At 39.6% G+C, this 16,950-nt stretch overlaps 1 protein-coding gene across 4 annotated transcripts in view; it reads left to right on the forward strand.

Moving 5' to 3' along the window:
• LOC121269609 (cell adhesion molecule 1-like) overlaps window positions 1-16,704 on the forward strand; it is a 415,254-nt gene extending 398,550 nt beyond the window's left edge. For all 4 annotated transcript variants that reach the window (XM_041174312.1, XM_041174314.1, XM_041174313.1 and 1 more), the window contains 2 exons: window positions 10,980-11,108; window positions 13,964-16,704. In XM_041174312.1, the coding sequence (XP_041030246.1) occupies window positions 10,980-11,108; window positions 13,964-14,082 (248 nt within the window). In that variant the 3' untranslated portion in view covers window positions 14,083-16,704. The remainder of the gene's footprint in view (window positions 1-10,979; window positions 11,109-13,963) is intronic.
• Window positions 16,705-16,950: the final 246 nt, after the last annotated feature.

Here is a 16,950-nt window from a genome sequence, read left to right on the forward strand (position 1 = left end):
GGATAGCTTGTTAATTTCCCTGTTAGTTAAATTGCAAGTTGAGTAACACAAAGTATTAACTTGTGCTTTAATAACTTGATTTGCTTTTCATTATGTTGTTGTCGATTATCTGATGCTGAAGCTTTCCTTAAATTGGTGAGGTAGGCACCTTCCTTGTGTGCAATGATTACTAATGTAACCTATCTTTAAAAAAATAATGTACACAAATTCTAATTTCTATTCACACTACATTTTTAATTGGATTTCAGGGTTTTAAATTTTTGATCCGAACAGTAAGATCTGAATGCAGAAAAGCAAGCCTTCAAAGCTGTTGCAGTAGCTGACTGCATAAAGGCCCTACTCTGAACCAGGCTGTGCATTCATTTCCTCCCTTGTGCCGAGTCAGCTATTAGGAATGTCTTGCTTGGCCTGGGCGAAAGAGGGCAACCAGGCTTCCTGCTTCTTGTAGCAAGCCAGTGCTTCCTGTTCCTTTGCACATAGGGTGAGGACCAACTCAATATCTCATACCTTCCAGCAATGAATTGGCTGCCAACATGTAGCACGCAGTCTCAGTCATGGAAAATAGCCACTTGAATGAGGCCACAGTGGGAACCACACCCTGGCAAAGCTCAGTGCCTTTAGATGAGAAAGTAGTGACAACAAGCTAAGTGATATGAAAGTAAATAAGGCTTGCATGGAATTAAATACAGTTCCTAGTTTCTGCCTGTGAAAACTGTTCACGTTCAAGATGACTGCTCTTTGACACCTCCTGAGATTTTCACTTTTTTCCCCAAAGTCATTGAGCACAAAGGCCAAAATACTCAAGTGTAGTGTTAATGTTAATATTCTATGCCAAGATATCTTGTCTTTAATACAAGTGGATTAGGAGTCAGGAGGCCAAGCATAAGCAGGGGTGGGAGGCATAAATCTACCTTTAAGGAAGAGAAATGTTATCTTCCTAATTTCATTAGGTTCCCTGAAGAAAGCAATAATAGAAATAGCAGTTAATACTGTCAGGAAATGTTCTGCTCAAGTTGCAGTGGTATTTATTAACAACAACGTTGTGTGAATTGCTGAAATTAAAGAGAGTTTTAGTGTGATAAATTGTATTTCACCAAAATGCAATTTCATGTTACTTCAAAAAATGTCATTTAATCATACTGCAGAGCTTTGAGTGTAGCAAATATCTGTTCAAATACGCCATGAGGGGTACCTAGGGTTTTGTTTCAATGTTTTGACTGATTGCTACCCCATTATATTGATTCCTATCTCCCAACTGTGCACGTGGATGGAAAAAAAAAGAGATTCTTTTTGTGCATTATTGTTTAACATGGGTGTTCTTGCATCATTTCAGGCCAAGAAACCAAAATGACCTTATCTAAGGCCTCCTGCCACAGTGGTAATGAGTTTAGGGGATAACAGGAGATGAATTTGGAGGGGGGTGCGCAGGACAGGGGTGGGGAGAGGGAGAAGTCCATGATAGATTAGTTATAAGTAGAGTGGACTTGAGAGACCAAACAACATTTTCTTGCTTCAGATATAGTCCTATAAAACTCTTGGCCTTTAATGTAACCATATTTTCTGGGTAACAGACATATATCTGCATCCCACCACTTGGGAGTATGACACATTACTTGATGCAGTACAATTAGCATCAGGTAGGTCATTTAAAATGAAAGGTAGGTATACATGCCTGTAATGTGATTGAAGGGGAACACAAATATCAATGTGAAAAGGCTCTTTATGAACTTGAGGTTCAATTACCAATATACCTGAATGGTGCTTCAAATAAATTGTCACATCCCCTTTGCTTCAATGAACTTTCAACTTCAGTATTTGCAAAATGCTTTGGTTGCTCTTGGTTCTTTCGATTGGAGTCAAATTTATGTGACTCAAGTTAATTTTTTTGTAAAACTAATTTTTGAGCATAAACTAATATTTTAACCTTACTGTGTTTAATGTAACAATGGATACTGATTTAAAAAATGTAAATCACTGGAGACAGATTGCCAATAATGCACTGGCACACCATAGATCTTCTAAACTTGTGAAAAAAACCTTATTTCTCGGTGTATCTGTTTCCTATAATTAACTAAAGATAATGAATACAAAACAAGATTTGCACTAAAATGAGCAAATAGAGAAAATAGACACTTAAGTGATTATGAACGAGCCCTTCTATATATATATATATATGTATATATATATGTATACAGCAGTGGGGATTTCTGGAGCTTTTCTGAAAATTGAAGCACAATTGAGCTTGAATTCTGATATTGCAGCAAAAATGTCAGGGTTAAAGCTTGCCAAACATTTGCTCGTCCAGTCCTGGAGTATGCAAGTTGCGTGTGAAATCCTTACATGGTGAGAGATATAAATAAGATTGAAGCGATCCAAAAATGATTCTGCATCAATCAGAATGGGAAATACACCAGTGTCACATCATTGATCAAAGGTTTGGAATGGGAATCACTACAGCAAACGAGGGAGAAAAATAGACTGACTTTGTTCTATAAAACATGGAATAGACTGGTGGGAATTGGCAGAAACAAGTATCTGCTGCCCTCAGCAATGACAAAACATGAGACAGCCATCCCCACAAACTAAAGGCAGTGCACCAATAATCTTTCTTCCCGAGGACAATCCTAAAGTGGAACAAACTCCCAGGGGAAATTGTCACAGTCCCATAACTTGAAATCTTCAAGACACGTCATTGGATTATTTCCATTCAAAAATTTTCATTATCAGGACTACCATTTCAGCAGGTCATGCCTGGTTTAACTAGCACCACCCATTTAAATGTTGGTGAAATATGGATATTAGTCTGTGATGCCAACACAACTAAAGCAGAAGAAACAGATGTTATGATCCTGAAAGAAATTGACTGGAATAATTAGCACTGAGCCCTCCTGAAGACATCTAGGAAGAGTGTGATGGATAAATGCCAACAAAGGTTGCCTACAAACAAGGTGAAGCCATGCAGGTTAGGCCATGCATATGAGGGAGGCACATGACTTGGAAGAAACCACAAGCCACCTGAGCAACAGGGAGCACAAGAAGTGAGGGCATTGGAACAACAAGGAAATTTAGAAAAGGACAAAGAACCTGACGAACAATGGCAAGTACATAAAGGAAGAAAGTAGTGAGTAGAGAGAGACCTTGATAGAAAGCAGCCACTTGGGTTAATTGAAACCTGAAGACATTACCTTGTGGAGAGAAGGAAAATAAGAGAGAGCCAACAGGAACAAGTCTCTGGGAATAAGAAGAAAGCTGATTAGAGATAGGACATTTCTACATTATTAATCCTTAAGGCAAAGCTTAGACAAAGAAAAGCAAACATAGAATGGAGTCCTCGGAGGAAAATTGAATAAAGAGAGGAAAGCATTCTCAGGAAAATCTTAAAGAATTGGGAAAGAGAAAATATGAAAAGGAAATTGGGAATCTGGAAAAGGTGTCCAATGATTTATAAAATCTGAATTTAAAGAGGAATTGTATGTTGCTTAGAGCTACAGATGAGGAGCTTAAGGAAAGAAAAGGGAGATCCATTCTTCCTGTACAGATAGGCCTCTATGCTATTGCAAGGTGAAGCAAAGAATGAAAAAATCAAAAGCAAGAATTGGAAACATGATAAAATAGCTTAAAGAAGAATTTATGTTGTGAAAAAGAAATTGCCTGAGATTTGTTACAGCTGCTCCCGTGATGGCTGAGATGGCGTTTGCATCACCACGTGAATGAGAACTGAGCAACACTGACCTAGGTGATCTGGTTTGCTGATCTTGCTTCTAGTTGTGATCAGGACATTGAGCATTCCTCAACTTGAAAGAGGGAAGAAGTCAATCTGGGTTCCAGATGATGATGATGATATTAAAGTGGAGTGTCATGTCACATTAGGAGGCTCCTAGGCAGCTTCCAACTAATCTTTCCAAAGTTTCTAATCCAAAAAAGTCAAGTCCCTCAGCGATGTCTGCAACAGGAGTATGGATAGGCCAGAACAATATAATCACCACATACACTGGTAAAATATCATACCAGGTAAAATATCTTTGTGTGTAGGACACCCAATACTTCGCCAGCACCCACTCCCTGGCATCACAGCAACCCACCCCCACACCCACCCATCCTGGCCACAAAAACGCAGAATTAAGGCATTTTAATAGAAGCCTTTCAGTTATGCTACATTTGCTGACATAGCTTTGTGTCCATAGTGTTCTCCTGTTTTGTAGATGGAGATCCTGAGGTGAGACTGCTGCTTGCTTTTGGAAAATTAGCTCATTCCATAATCATTAAAGGAAAGCAGGTCTAGCCTCCTCCTCCTCCCCCGCACCCTGCCTAGACTCAAATTATCCATAAGGAGATAAACAACAGCATCAGTAGTTTGCTGGCACTTTTCCCAATTTGGAGTTATCACTTGTGTGCTCTCTCTGAGGTGAATAGAGGTTCCAAATCTATTCCGTCTTTCTCGGCACTCTTTGTTTGAATTCTTCCAGTCAGATTTCCACTCCTGCCACAGTACCAATATAGCTCTTACCAAGTTCAAAAATGACACCCTAGGTGAAAGGTAAACATTCCCTCCTCACCCATCCCTATCTACAACCTTTGAATGGCTGACCACACCATCTTCCTCCAACTGTCAGCCAGCTGAGTGGGACTGCACTTACATGTTTCCATTCTTAGCTACAGGGCATCACTTGCATTGGCTTCTCTTCCTGCTCCCTCACCATTATCTCTGGTGTCTACCCTTGGCGCTGTTTCTCATTTACATGCTGCCCCTTGGTGGCAGAGACACAGCATTAGTTTTCACATATATGATAAGGACACTCAGCTCTACCTCACCCACTACCTCTCTTGGTTTCTCCACAGTTACTAAGTTATCAGGCTGCTTGCCTAACATCAGACGGGCAGAAGTTTCCTCCAATTAAATATTAGGAAGACTGAAGCCATAGTTTTCAGTCCCTGCTCTAAACTCCATAGCTAATGATTCCATCTCTCTCCCCTGCAACAGTCTGACATTAAGCAAGTTTGTTCGCAAGAGTGGTGTCACATTTGACTGCGCGATGAACTTATGACCTCACATTTAGACAGCCTATTTCCACCTCCATAACATCGCTAGATCCCGCCCCTGTCTCAGCTCATCTGCTGAAACTCTCATCCATGCCTTGGTTAACTCTAGACTTGACTATTCAATTGTGCCCCTAGCTGGCCTCCCATGTTCTATCCTCCATACACTTGAGGTCATCCAAGACTCTGCTGCCCATGTCTTAACTCACAGCAAGTCCCATTCCCCTCTCATCCCTATGCTTGCTGACTTACACTGGCTCCTTGCCAAGCAACGTCTTGACTTTAAAATTCTCCATCCATGTTTCCAAATCCATCCATGGCCTTGCCTCTCTCTATTTCTAATCTCCTCCAGTTCCACAATCTTCCAAGATATCTGCACTCCTTTAATTCTGGCCTTTGTGCATTATCAATTATAATCACCCCACCGTTAGTGACCATGCCTTCAGCTGCCCAGTCCCCAAGCTCTGGAATTCCCTCCCTACACCTCTCCGTGTCTCTACCCATTTTCCTCCTTTAAGATACCCCTTAAATCCTACCTTTTGGTAAGTGATGATTAAGATTCCAGTCATCTGACCTAATGTTTCCTTGTGACTCTATCATTCTTTGATAATGCTCCTGTGAAGCACCTTGGTACATATCATTACATTAAAGGCACTATATAAATATTGGCTGTTGTTGTTCAGGAGCTATTCCAGATGCTTCATTATGGGCAGCACCCTCAAATAGAATATTACATTTCCAAGGTGCTTCATCTGGCAATGCACTTATTTTCTACTTGCTTTAGATCAATCAGAGTTACCCACTTAATCTTCAGGCTTTTATATTGGAACAAAAAATCTAAATACAGTGAGTATATGAAAAATTAAATTAATTTGTTGCTGGTTTGTGCTGTTGCAGACTGGAACAAATTACTTGGACTTGATATGCCAAACTGAAATTAGCAATCCTATTTAAATACATGCATTGAGTCCATGGAGTACAAATTAAATGTCATTTTTATTTTTGCAGTCTGCAACTTTATTGAATTTTTCTATTGATTTATAAACTAGCAAATAAATAACAGCACAGTAGACACAATCTACGGTATGTCTCTTGTTCCATTTTTTAAAATAAGCAGCCTGCTTCACTTCAAAACCTGCTTCATGATTTTGTCACTTTGAAAATTTTTTCATATGAATTCTGATGACATCATTCAGGTAGCTAAGCAATTTTTTTACATTTTAGTGGAAAGGAAGCTTTATGTAGGCATAGTACTTTTTCATGTAATGCTATTACTGTTTAAACCAGAGAAGATGTTGAACATTAGCTTGGGAGAGCCTGAAGCTATTATAACAGGAATTGTGCAACCGATTTAATCTCAAAAACTGGAGTCAAATACCAAACTGTGTTTGATTCTTGAATAGCGCTTTCTGCAACCTGGCTCTGGATGATATATTTGTAGGTCTACAGAAGTGTTTTGAAGGACATTTGTTTTCAAGATTAGAGTTTTTGCGTAGTTCACAGATATGTTTGGTTTTATGTTTATTCAGCCACTGGAGAAGGTGAAGGCAGTAATTCATGAAGGGTTCCAGGGAATCTGAAAGTGAGGGCGCTGCTTTTAAAATCAATTCAGCCCCAAGAATGGATTCCAGACCAAAACTTTTTCAATCCTTAATGTTATAAAACAAACATGAATGTCAATTATGGGGAGTTTTATTCTGTGGGTTTGTTTGTTTCTTGCCAGCAATCGGCAAGTTTTTTGCTGTTAATCCTTCGAAGATTAAATACTGCAACCAGGGCTGAGAAGGCTGGATGATCCTGCTCACTCTTAACCCACCGGTTTATCTTCCAATTGTCAACCCTTTTGGAGCAGTGTTTTGAGTTATCCTAGATCTACTAGGGAAGAGCAAGGACTGCATCCCAGAATATGGCTGCTGGGGTAAGGGATGAGGCGATTGGAGATTGATGAGCTACTGAACAGCAAAGTGCCTTTCTTTTTGGTGTGAAACTAGACATTAAGTGTTGGCTGAGTGTTAAACCATGGTGCTGTCTGACCTGGAATTCACCACATAACCATCACTCATATCAAACATAGGGAGCAGAAACAATCCAATACCCATGTACCAACCCGTCGCCCATATCCTGCCAGGACTCACCACTCAATCCAAGTTTGTTTTGGTCAAATGTAATCTTGGATACTCCAGGCTGTGATTAGCTGTCAGCCCAGACCATGCACCAAACTTGAGAGCCTCCTAGTCCACGCCGCGGTGCCACACTGCATAATGTATTTATCCACTAAGCAATTTTTAAAAGTGCGAAACTTGTAAATGTTGATGTTCAGAGAGACTTTGCTGTATTCGTACAAGGAACACAAAGTGAGCATGCAGATTCAGCAAGTAATGAGGAAGGCAATGGCATATTGAACTTTATTGCAAGGGGACTGGCACCCAAAAGCAAAGCAGTCTTGCTACAATCGTGTGAGACTTTGGTGAGACCACACCAGAAGTGCTACAGTTTTGGTCTCCATATCTAAGGACGGATATACTTGCCTTGGAAGCAGTACAGCAAAGGATCACTCGATTGGTTCCTGGGATGAGAGGCTTGTCCTATGTTGAAAGGCTGAGTAAATTAGGCCTTTACTCTCTGCAGTTTAGAAGAATGAGAGGTGATCTCATTGTTACATAAGAGATTCTGAAGGGGCTTTATAGGGTCAACACTGAAAGGTTGTTTCCCCTGGCTGGGGAATCTAGAACACAGGCATAGTTTCAGGGAAAGAGGTGGATATTTAGGACTGAGATGAGAAGACATTCCTTCACCTGAGATGTTGTGAAATTTGGAATTCTTTACCCGAGAAGGCTGTGCTCCTTCGTTGAGTATATTCAAAACTTGGTTGGTAGATTTTTATTCCGTAAGGGAATTGAGTGATAAGGGGTGTGGGCGGTAAAGTGGAATTGTGACAGGAGATCAACCATGAGGTTCGAGAGGCTGTATGGTCTACTCCTGCTCCTATTTCTTATGTTCTTAATATTCTTGGGGACATCTTTATTGCACTTCTATTATGACCAGATTAGAAGCATTTTCTGACTGAGATTTGATCACATAACTCCTATTACATTAATAAAATTGATGGAACATGTAGAGTAGGATGTCAGTTTTACTGTCTAGCAGAATTACAATATAGCAAAACCTCCTAAGCCCTTAAGCTGAAAAGTATTTTAATATATATATATATATATATATATATATATACACGTTGTCACGAACATCTGAATTACTGAACATTGATGAGTTATAGCCTTCACTTACCAATTGAAGGGTTAAGGTGGCGACCCATGAGAGCAGGTACATTTGGAAGGGCATTCTTGCACATGCAGGCATGTAATCAGAAAGGCAGCACCATTCATTAACACAAAATTTACTCATTTTGGTCTATCATTGTATCGAGCAGCTATGACTTGTCAAATGAAATCTCAGATTTGATTACTGATTAGATTCAAAGCAATATATCCTGGTTTATGATGCAAGTAAAGTTGTAAAAATTACTCCAAGGAATGCAATTGTGAAGGTATGATGGCAGTTTGTCTTTTGAAGGTATGAATGATCTGGCAGAATGTCCATCTTCTGATTTAGGGCATGCAGTATGGCCAGGTTAATTTTATCATTAAATTACAGGAAGTTTGAGTACCTTGGAATATGTCGACACTTTTCCCCTGTTCATTTTTCTACTGCTTCCAAGCTGTTCGCCTGCAGGTACTTGAATTAGGATGGTCTCCGACTTGCCCGTTCCATGTAGCTCCGTGTTGGTGGCTGGAGAAGAACTTGCATTTATATAGTGCTTCCTTGTCATAGGTTATCCCAAAACACTTAAGGCCAATGATTTACTTTTTGAAATTGTCAATTCACATCAAAGGGCCATCAAATGAGACAAATAACCAGTTAATTAGTTCTTCGTGACGTCAGCTGAGGGGTTTGTTCTCATTAGGGTGCCAAGAGAGAGGAGCCTCAGATTAATATCTCATGAAAAATTTGGCACTTCTGCCGATCTGCAGCATCCCTCCATGCTACACTGAAATCTTAGCCTAGATTACGTGCTGAAGTGCAGAGTAAGCTTGAACCTAGAGCCTCTCACTCAAAGTGATTATGCCATGATTAAACAATCTGACATGAAAGGTTGCTACCCGAACCCCTGCTACCTTTTCCTGCTCTGAACTCCAGAAATGATTGGCACATAGATCAGAGTAAGGCGGTTGTGTAAATGAGTTAGATTTGCACGTAGGACACTCCTTGACATTTCCCTTCCAGGATTCTAAAGTTAAAGTTTGTCAAGTTGAGGTAGAAATTTGACTGATTCCCGTCATGGAATTTTTATTGAGTCATTATACTTAATAGGATTTCAGCAGTGCTTTGCTTAGCTTTCCAACCTCTAACCATGTTTATAATAGTCATATTTACATAAAATAGTAAATCCCATCATTTTTAAATGAATTTGCTGGTTTTCTTTTCAAATTAAATTTTAATCCCCTAGCCTGCTACATAAGGCTTTCTACTGTGTATTTGAAAGAATTTTCAGAAGACTAAAGGTTAGTATACCCAAATCAATTACCATTAATTTAGACGGTAAATTGATAGAACATAGAAGATATAAATTCCACAGGAAAGTGATGAATCAGATGTCCTCTCCACTGAGCTGCAGAATCACCTTTAGTTGTCACACTTCTGTACACCTGATCAATAAACTTCCAACATTATTATACACAGTAGTCAGCCTTGAAAGGATTTTCTGTTATCTTCAGGAAGATCAATATAAATCTTCTTTAAAATTAACTGATGAATACTTGCACATTTTATATATGGGTTAAATTAATATCTATCACTCCCTTCAGCACTAAGATCAAGACAGATTTATTGACCAAGTACTATTACATACTGAGAGATTTAGACGACAGCTTACGAGGTATGAACTAAAAATGATTTAAAAGTTGGAATATTTTATCTGAGCTGTTATCGGTATGTTTTTTAAGACAGTAAATCTCCTGGACAGTGCAGTACTTTGTTGTCTTTATTCCTACTTTTCATCATTGGGCTTGAAAGAAAGCATTCTGTAACTAAAAAGATTTTGCTGCCTGCGTTATCATGTAGTGTTGTGCCTGTTGCAGTATTGTTACGGGGTTGATTTAATATTATTACCAGCTTTCAGTCTGCTTCAGTACTGTGCCAGTACTCTTAATTCATTACCTCAAACTGATCCCACCTTTAATCGGCTGTAATTTATTCTGGTGTTCTATACCTCAAAGTGCTCTTTCAGCCACTACCAAGCTGGGAAAAACAATATCTTTAAGTGTACTGCTGGGTGTTTTGTTTGCAACTCAAATAGACATGCCGTGAAAATTTCAGGTGCCCGTTATTGCACCTTACTGACATGCTCATGACAACATAAGAGTTCATTCTCACTAACTTACTGCATCAACCTGCTCATATTTCACGTCCTTTATTACTTGTTAATGAACAGCAACAGCAGCCATTTTTCAGAACTCACTGACAGATGCCAAGCAGTTAAATGCATGTGTTATCATCTGTGTTGATGATATTTGGCTATGTTCTAGTCATCTGCAGTTAATGTTCATAAATGACTCGAGTGTGTTTGGTTTCTTTGCTTTAGTCTGTACAAAATTATTCATAAGCTTTGACAAACTAAAGCAATAAAAAAGAGAAATGCAGTAACATGTCAATTTCCAACAGCATGGGACTGTTTAAGAGCTGTACTATAATTCTAAAGGATAAATCATTCTGTTGCAAAGAGGGGGAACAAGTGTATTTGCTTCTTGATGTATTTCCTTGTTCTTAAGGTATCTGTGACAGGAAATGTTATTTTTGAATGACCTGTTGGTGCTGAGTCCCAGTCACTTCATTTTTGGCAATATAAAAACGTTTCTGACAAAGATTTCTTGCTTTCAATCTGACAGACTCGAGAGCAGGCACAGAAGTTCCAAGGTCTGTAGACCACGCTGTCATCGGGGGAGTGGTTGCTGTGGTTGTATTTGCCATTCTGTGCCTGCTGATTGTACTTGGCCGATACTTTGCAAGACACAAAGGTAAGCCATGAAGGAGGCTGTCTGTAATCGCCATCTGCAAAGTATGTATCATCGGTCTATGATGTACAATCAATGTTCTCAACTGCATGGCGTTGTTCCTTATGTTTTAGGAAATCTAAATAGCGGAGAGTATCTAAATCCTGTTCAATGCGGCAGTGTGTACGGTATCAACTTTATTCACAGCACTTGCTGACCCTGATGTCAATGAGACGCAGACCTGGATTTTCCTCTACTACTTTGCCCCTAGTTGGGCTGGATAGCAGCAGAAATAGTAGGAAAAATGGGGCAGTGCGGCCTAACAACACTCTCTCCCACCCCATCACCAGCTCCGCTCCCCCTTCCCTATCCACTGCATATAAATAATGGTGGCGCCTTGCACGGCACTTCACCTCTCATCCATGCTGTCATCACCCACCACCCATCCACCCTGCCCCCACCCCACCCCACCCCAGGGACCATCGAGACAGTCATGACCTCAATCCCTGGGACAGTAGCAGAAGGCTCCTCTCACTTCCATTAGGTAGCAGGCCCTGCAGTAAAATGTCCTGATCTTAATGGTCTGGTGCCCTATTTGAACACAGCTTTCACTTCTTTGAATATTGCAAGGCTAAACCTGTTGCAGCACTGCAGGGTTTCACAGGCTTGCAAGATCGGCAAGAGGAACCTCTAGCTGTTAGTCCAAGGACTAGAGTAATGTAGATATTGACCGCCTAAAATAAATGCAGTGATACAATTTGGTACACTGGAAAATCCGGTTAGGTTGTTAGGTTCTTTTGGCTAATTTCTTCTGAACTTGTGTGGGATATCATAGAGGTGGCATGAGGAATGGCGGAGTCTAGGCATCTTGGCACGAGTTTGCTTTACTGACCTTAAAATTTAATCAAGCCCCTTTTAATAAGCACACCATCAAAAGAAGTAATTTGAAGCGTTTACCTCATCAGACATTTTCAGATACTGCACACATGACAGATCCTGATGGCACAATGCAAAACAGAGGGGGTAGCAGTCGTAAACTTGGCACATTTCAGCAACACCCATATCAATAATGTTTTCTTTTATTCTCTCCTTTCCCATTTAAAAAAAACTCACTGACTCAAGGAGCAGCATGTGAGTTGCTCCTACCCCTTTAGAGGTGGTTTCACAGCTTTTATTATGCCCTTGACACCTCTTCAGTCTATATCATGAAGCACAGGGAAGTGCCTAAGCAAGAAAACCCAAAATATAATGCTATAATTGCACTTCAGTGAGTCAGTGACGGGATTAAAAATACTGTATATCTGTGGTTTGTTAATCTTTATGGCTTGTATATATTCTCTTTGCAATGCATTATGCGATGACTGCTCACTTTGTGCAGTAGACTGATGCATTCAAGACATAATAGTGTGGCCTATAATGTAGCTTTCACACACAACAAGCTATCCTTGCAGTGAAAACCAAAATGGTACTTAGATGTCTTTGTTTATACAGCAAGTGGATAAAGTGCAGCTATATTTAGTCATACTTCCCAGCACAAACCACAGGGCTGGAGAAAGGTGTCTCCCAAAACCACAAAAGCAAATATAATTAACAAATCCATCTCCACTTGAGGAAAAGCCGGCCACTGACATAGCAATGGTCAGTCTGTAGTACACTTTCTTAAAAACGAGAACCTAATTTTGTGCTCCGTCCAGATAAGTTGCAGATCACTCCACACACGCTGACAGCTGTTGTGCCAGCTGCAACCAGTACACGGCAAAAAGAAATTGGAACTAAATACAGTATCAGATGTATGGATATAGCCACTGTTGTTGTCAATGCAAAGCTTGGTCTCTCTAGAGCACAGAAGCACGATGCTTCCATTTGTTATCTTGCACTTGTTCCATATCCCCTGCTCTAATATGCTATTGGACCTCCACGTATTCATGAAGCATCCAGTAATATGTTGGATTTTTTTTTAAATCTGGATTTCAAAATTTAAGAATGTAGATTAGAAAATCCAAAACTCTTGCCTTTAACTTTGGGCAATAGACATTTTCCTACAGTTTATTAGGGTGGCTTCTTAATTTGCAACCGTTCCTTCCTTGGAAATTGTTCAGTTTGCGGAGAATATGCCATGACTAGCGTTGCTGGACAATCTGCCATTAGCCTTTCAAAGGAAGGAGACAGCTTGCCATCAATGCACTAGTGAATTTCAAGAACTTGCTGCATTACCTCAGTAAATATGAATAAACGTCATTGTGGAAAGCTAATACTGGTGCCTAATAGTTTAAGGATCCTTTTGAAAATGAGACTTATATTCCTACAATGCCACTCAACCTTTCTGGACCGGAAAGGCAATAGTTAAAATTCTGTAACCTTATTCCTCCGGGGAGTAAATTGTTTTTAAGAAATATAATTTTTGTTTGCTTTTTTTCTCTCAACTTGATCTCTCTCTCCTTCTCTTCATTTCTAGTTTACCTGATTTGACTCTATTTCAACATATGCGAAGTGATCTGCAGCTTGGTGCCTGGACTGCACCTTCAAATACTGTTGTATTATTTACTTTACATTCCATTAGCTGCATTTCTCAGAAGCTTTTGAAATATTTTCCATTTCTGGCAGCCAGTGGCATCGCCAGGCACTCTTAAGTCATGCATAGAGCATCAGACACAAAGTTAAACTTGTCTTCCCCATCCCGAACTCTGAGGAACACCACAGCATGGACCTTTCATTTTACACATCTTCCTATATGTGGCCTTTTCTTTAAGAAGGGTGTAGAGGATTTTCATGAGTTGGGTTTTGGGCAGTCAAAGCACAATTGTGATCGCCAGAGTCTGCGGATGAGCAGAGAACTTGAATTATGGGGTGCTAATGAACGGCTTTCTGATATCTTGCAGGTACATATTTCACACACGAAGCCAAAGGAGCTGACGATGCAGCAGATGCAGACACTGCCATTATCAATGCAGAGGGTGGACAGAACAACTCCGATGAAAAGAAAGAGTACTTCATCTAAATAAAGTGTAGTTACTCTGAGGTGTCCAACTGTGGACGTACTTGCAGTTGGTTTTTAGCATGGTGGTGATGACTGAGACGTGTATGTACACTTGGGGTCAGGGGCTAGGGTGGGGAAAAGTGTTCATTGGGTTGTGAGTTCCACAGTTTGACACCTCTGTAAATGCCGAGCCAGGCTTGGACTTAGTTTAGTTCTCTCATTTGCAGAAAACTCTGTGCCTTGTTTTCCCTGCAAACGCTCCAGCCTTTGAATTGCCATTGGAAGCTCCATGGACTTACAAGCTCACTTTCATTTCTACACTTAAAAGTAATTTTGTTAACGCGCTCTCTCTGTCTGTGAGGGGTGAGCTGGCGTGGCAGTTCAATTTCCGCAGAGGGACACGGATCGAGCGTTTTTCTGCAAGTGAGGCTTCTTGTGGCGAGATCGACTCTAATTTCATTCTCTATATATATAGACTGTGCGATGTAGGATACCTCAAACTGTCTGGCTGTGTTCTGGGCATCTGACAGAACTTTCAACAACAACCCTAACCAGACCTGACAGCTGAGGTCTGTGCCTTTTTGCAAGTGGACAGTTTTGAGTTATCACAGTGTGAACAAGCTTTGTTCCAGCCAGCTCTTGTTTTAAAAGATCTCATCAGTCTTTCCCAATTGGCCTTACTTCTCACTAATTTGTTTGCCAAAAAACTTGAAAGCTATCTACATTCATGATTCCCTGTCAGCAAGGTTATTTCCCACCCCCCTACCCACGACCCCAAAAGAGGCAAGATGAGCACTGCCTGGAGCAAAAGTTAAATGTTACATGTTGAAGTCTGGATTCACACAGTACAGTTTGGCTCATAAACACTAGCATGATTTAAAAAGGCGTATCCCTTTGTTCATTGTGCATGGTTTATATTCGAGAACCTCTTCAGAACAACCACTGCTTACATGGACTGTGTGCATAGATCTCTTTTTAAAGGGCAGTGTATTTTTTTTAATCAAGCCAGTGATGCAAGTGGTTAGTCCTTGTGCCATTGTATAATGCTATTCGTATTCTATTTAAAGATTTAATTAAAATTGATCAAACACTGTACAGGAGGCTGTAGTATTTAATGGAAGTTCTGTGTGTATCCTGCATTTTACATTCATTCTGTGTCTGCCATCAAAAAGGGATAGTGCCTCTTTAAAGAAGAGTGAAAGCTGCCTTAAAATATTACCTTTTTGTGTTTAGCATAAGCATTTTCTTCTCTGAAACTTATCTTTGTTTTGCAGAGGAGACCAGATTCAGTTGAAGTATCGTGTTACTGCTTTAGTTGAAAATTGTAAAGAAAATGTTTGCAAATTCTGAAAATGGCATTTCACAGTTTTGGCATGAAGGTAAAACTTTTCGGCAGTTGTTAAAATTATCATCACCTAAACTGTTGAGCTAAATTGTAGGTTAAGGTTAATGAATATTGACTTATTGATGGAAAGCAAAATCTCTTCTCCTGAGTTCCAATAAGGGTACATGGCCCAATTCCGACGTGACATAGCTTTACCTGAAGAGTGTTCGTTTTAGGGTTTTTTTTTAAATTTTTGGTTTGCTTTGAGATTTATTTTGGACAGATGTTACAAAGTGCGAAACACTATCATACCTTTAGGAGTAAAACGGGGCAGGAATGGGGAGGGTGAGTTAGCCTCAGTCTTTCTACTGGAACTTGTGCTAACCAAGGAGTTAACAAGGGGAGCAAGGGTTTGGGTACAGAGGGACATTATAATGAGAAAGTGTTGTGCTTTAAAATTTAGAGGATTCTTATTGAGCCTCCTCACTGAGTTTCAAGAAAATGACGAAAAATTGAGCTGCTTAAGTATTATGAAATGTATACTTGATAACAAATGCTCAGTTCTCTATACAGTTGCATAAGAAAAAGGGTCACCAAAAGCAGTGAAGGGAATGTGATAACATACTCAAAAAGTGATTTACTGTGTCTCGTCGCTGTTTTAAATATGGTTTCACAGTCATTTGCTGTAATTTTCCCCCACTCCTTTAGTTTGAACTGTATTATAGTGTTAGCCGTGTTACTGAAGTAGGCCTTTTTTTTTAAAAAAAAGTCAAATAAAAATTAAATTTGTCATGTCTCAGGAATATGTGTTCTGATAGGCGTTTGCATCTCGGGCAGAATGCAAAAGATATGCCCCCCACACATTGAAAACAAAACGTGGCAAATTCAGAGTTTTAGTTGTACATGTTTTTTGTGTGTACCCTCTTCATTTTTTTTTTCTCAAATGCAGTGCACTGTTTTAATTGTAAAATGTATTACTTTGTATAGAGTTAGTTCAAATGAATTGGGTTTTTGTCACGTGCGAAACAAGTATTGTGCAAAATTGGTTATATAAAAAATGAAGCATTAATGAAGTTGAAGATTCTTGCTGTGTTTATATGCCCAATAGGTTTGATCTTTAGGCACTAAAGCTGATTGCTTAGACCATCTCTTATTTCTGGTGTACATGGGCAATTTTTGTGTATTGATAGAATCTCTCATATGTTCCCACACCATTTTTTTTGTATCAGTTCATGTATGCCATTTTTACAGGAAAAAAAAATACAAAAACTACTGAAGCGTTCTGGTCTTCTTAATAAAAAAAAGTTAAATGTTCCAAATTTCTGATTTGGTTCTGTGGTGTGATTATCGTCTGTGATTTTCTTCTTCCTGTGTTCGTCAGGGTGAAACCTTCATTTGAGTTAACCCCGGCTTCCAAAGATCATGACCTCGCTAAATAGCCACGAACTGCTCGTTCATTTTCTGCAGCTTTTCGTCCTTGTGGTCTTATTAGACAAGGTTGAGGTTATTAAGGATTTTGAATTTATTTTTCATTTGTTTAACCCTTTCAAAACAGCGGTAGTGCT

Source organism: Carcharodon carcharias, chromosome 25 (assembly GCF_017639515.1).
Source record: "Carcharodon carcharias isolate sCarCar2 chromosome 25, sCarCar2.pri, whole genome shotgun sequence".
Taxonomy (NCBI): domain Eukaryota; kingdom Metazoa; phylum Chordata; class Chondrichthyes; order Lamniformes; family Lamnidae; genus Carcharodon; species Carcharodon carcharias.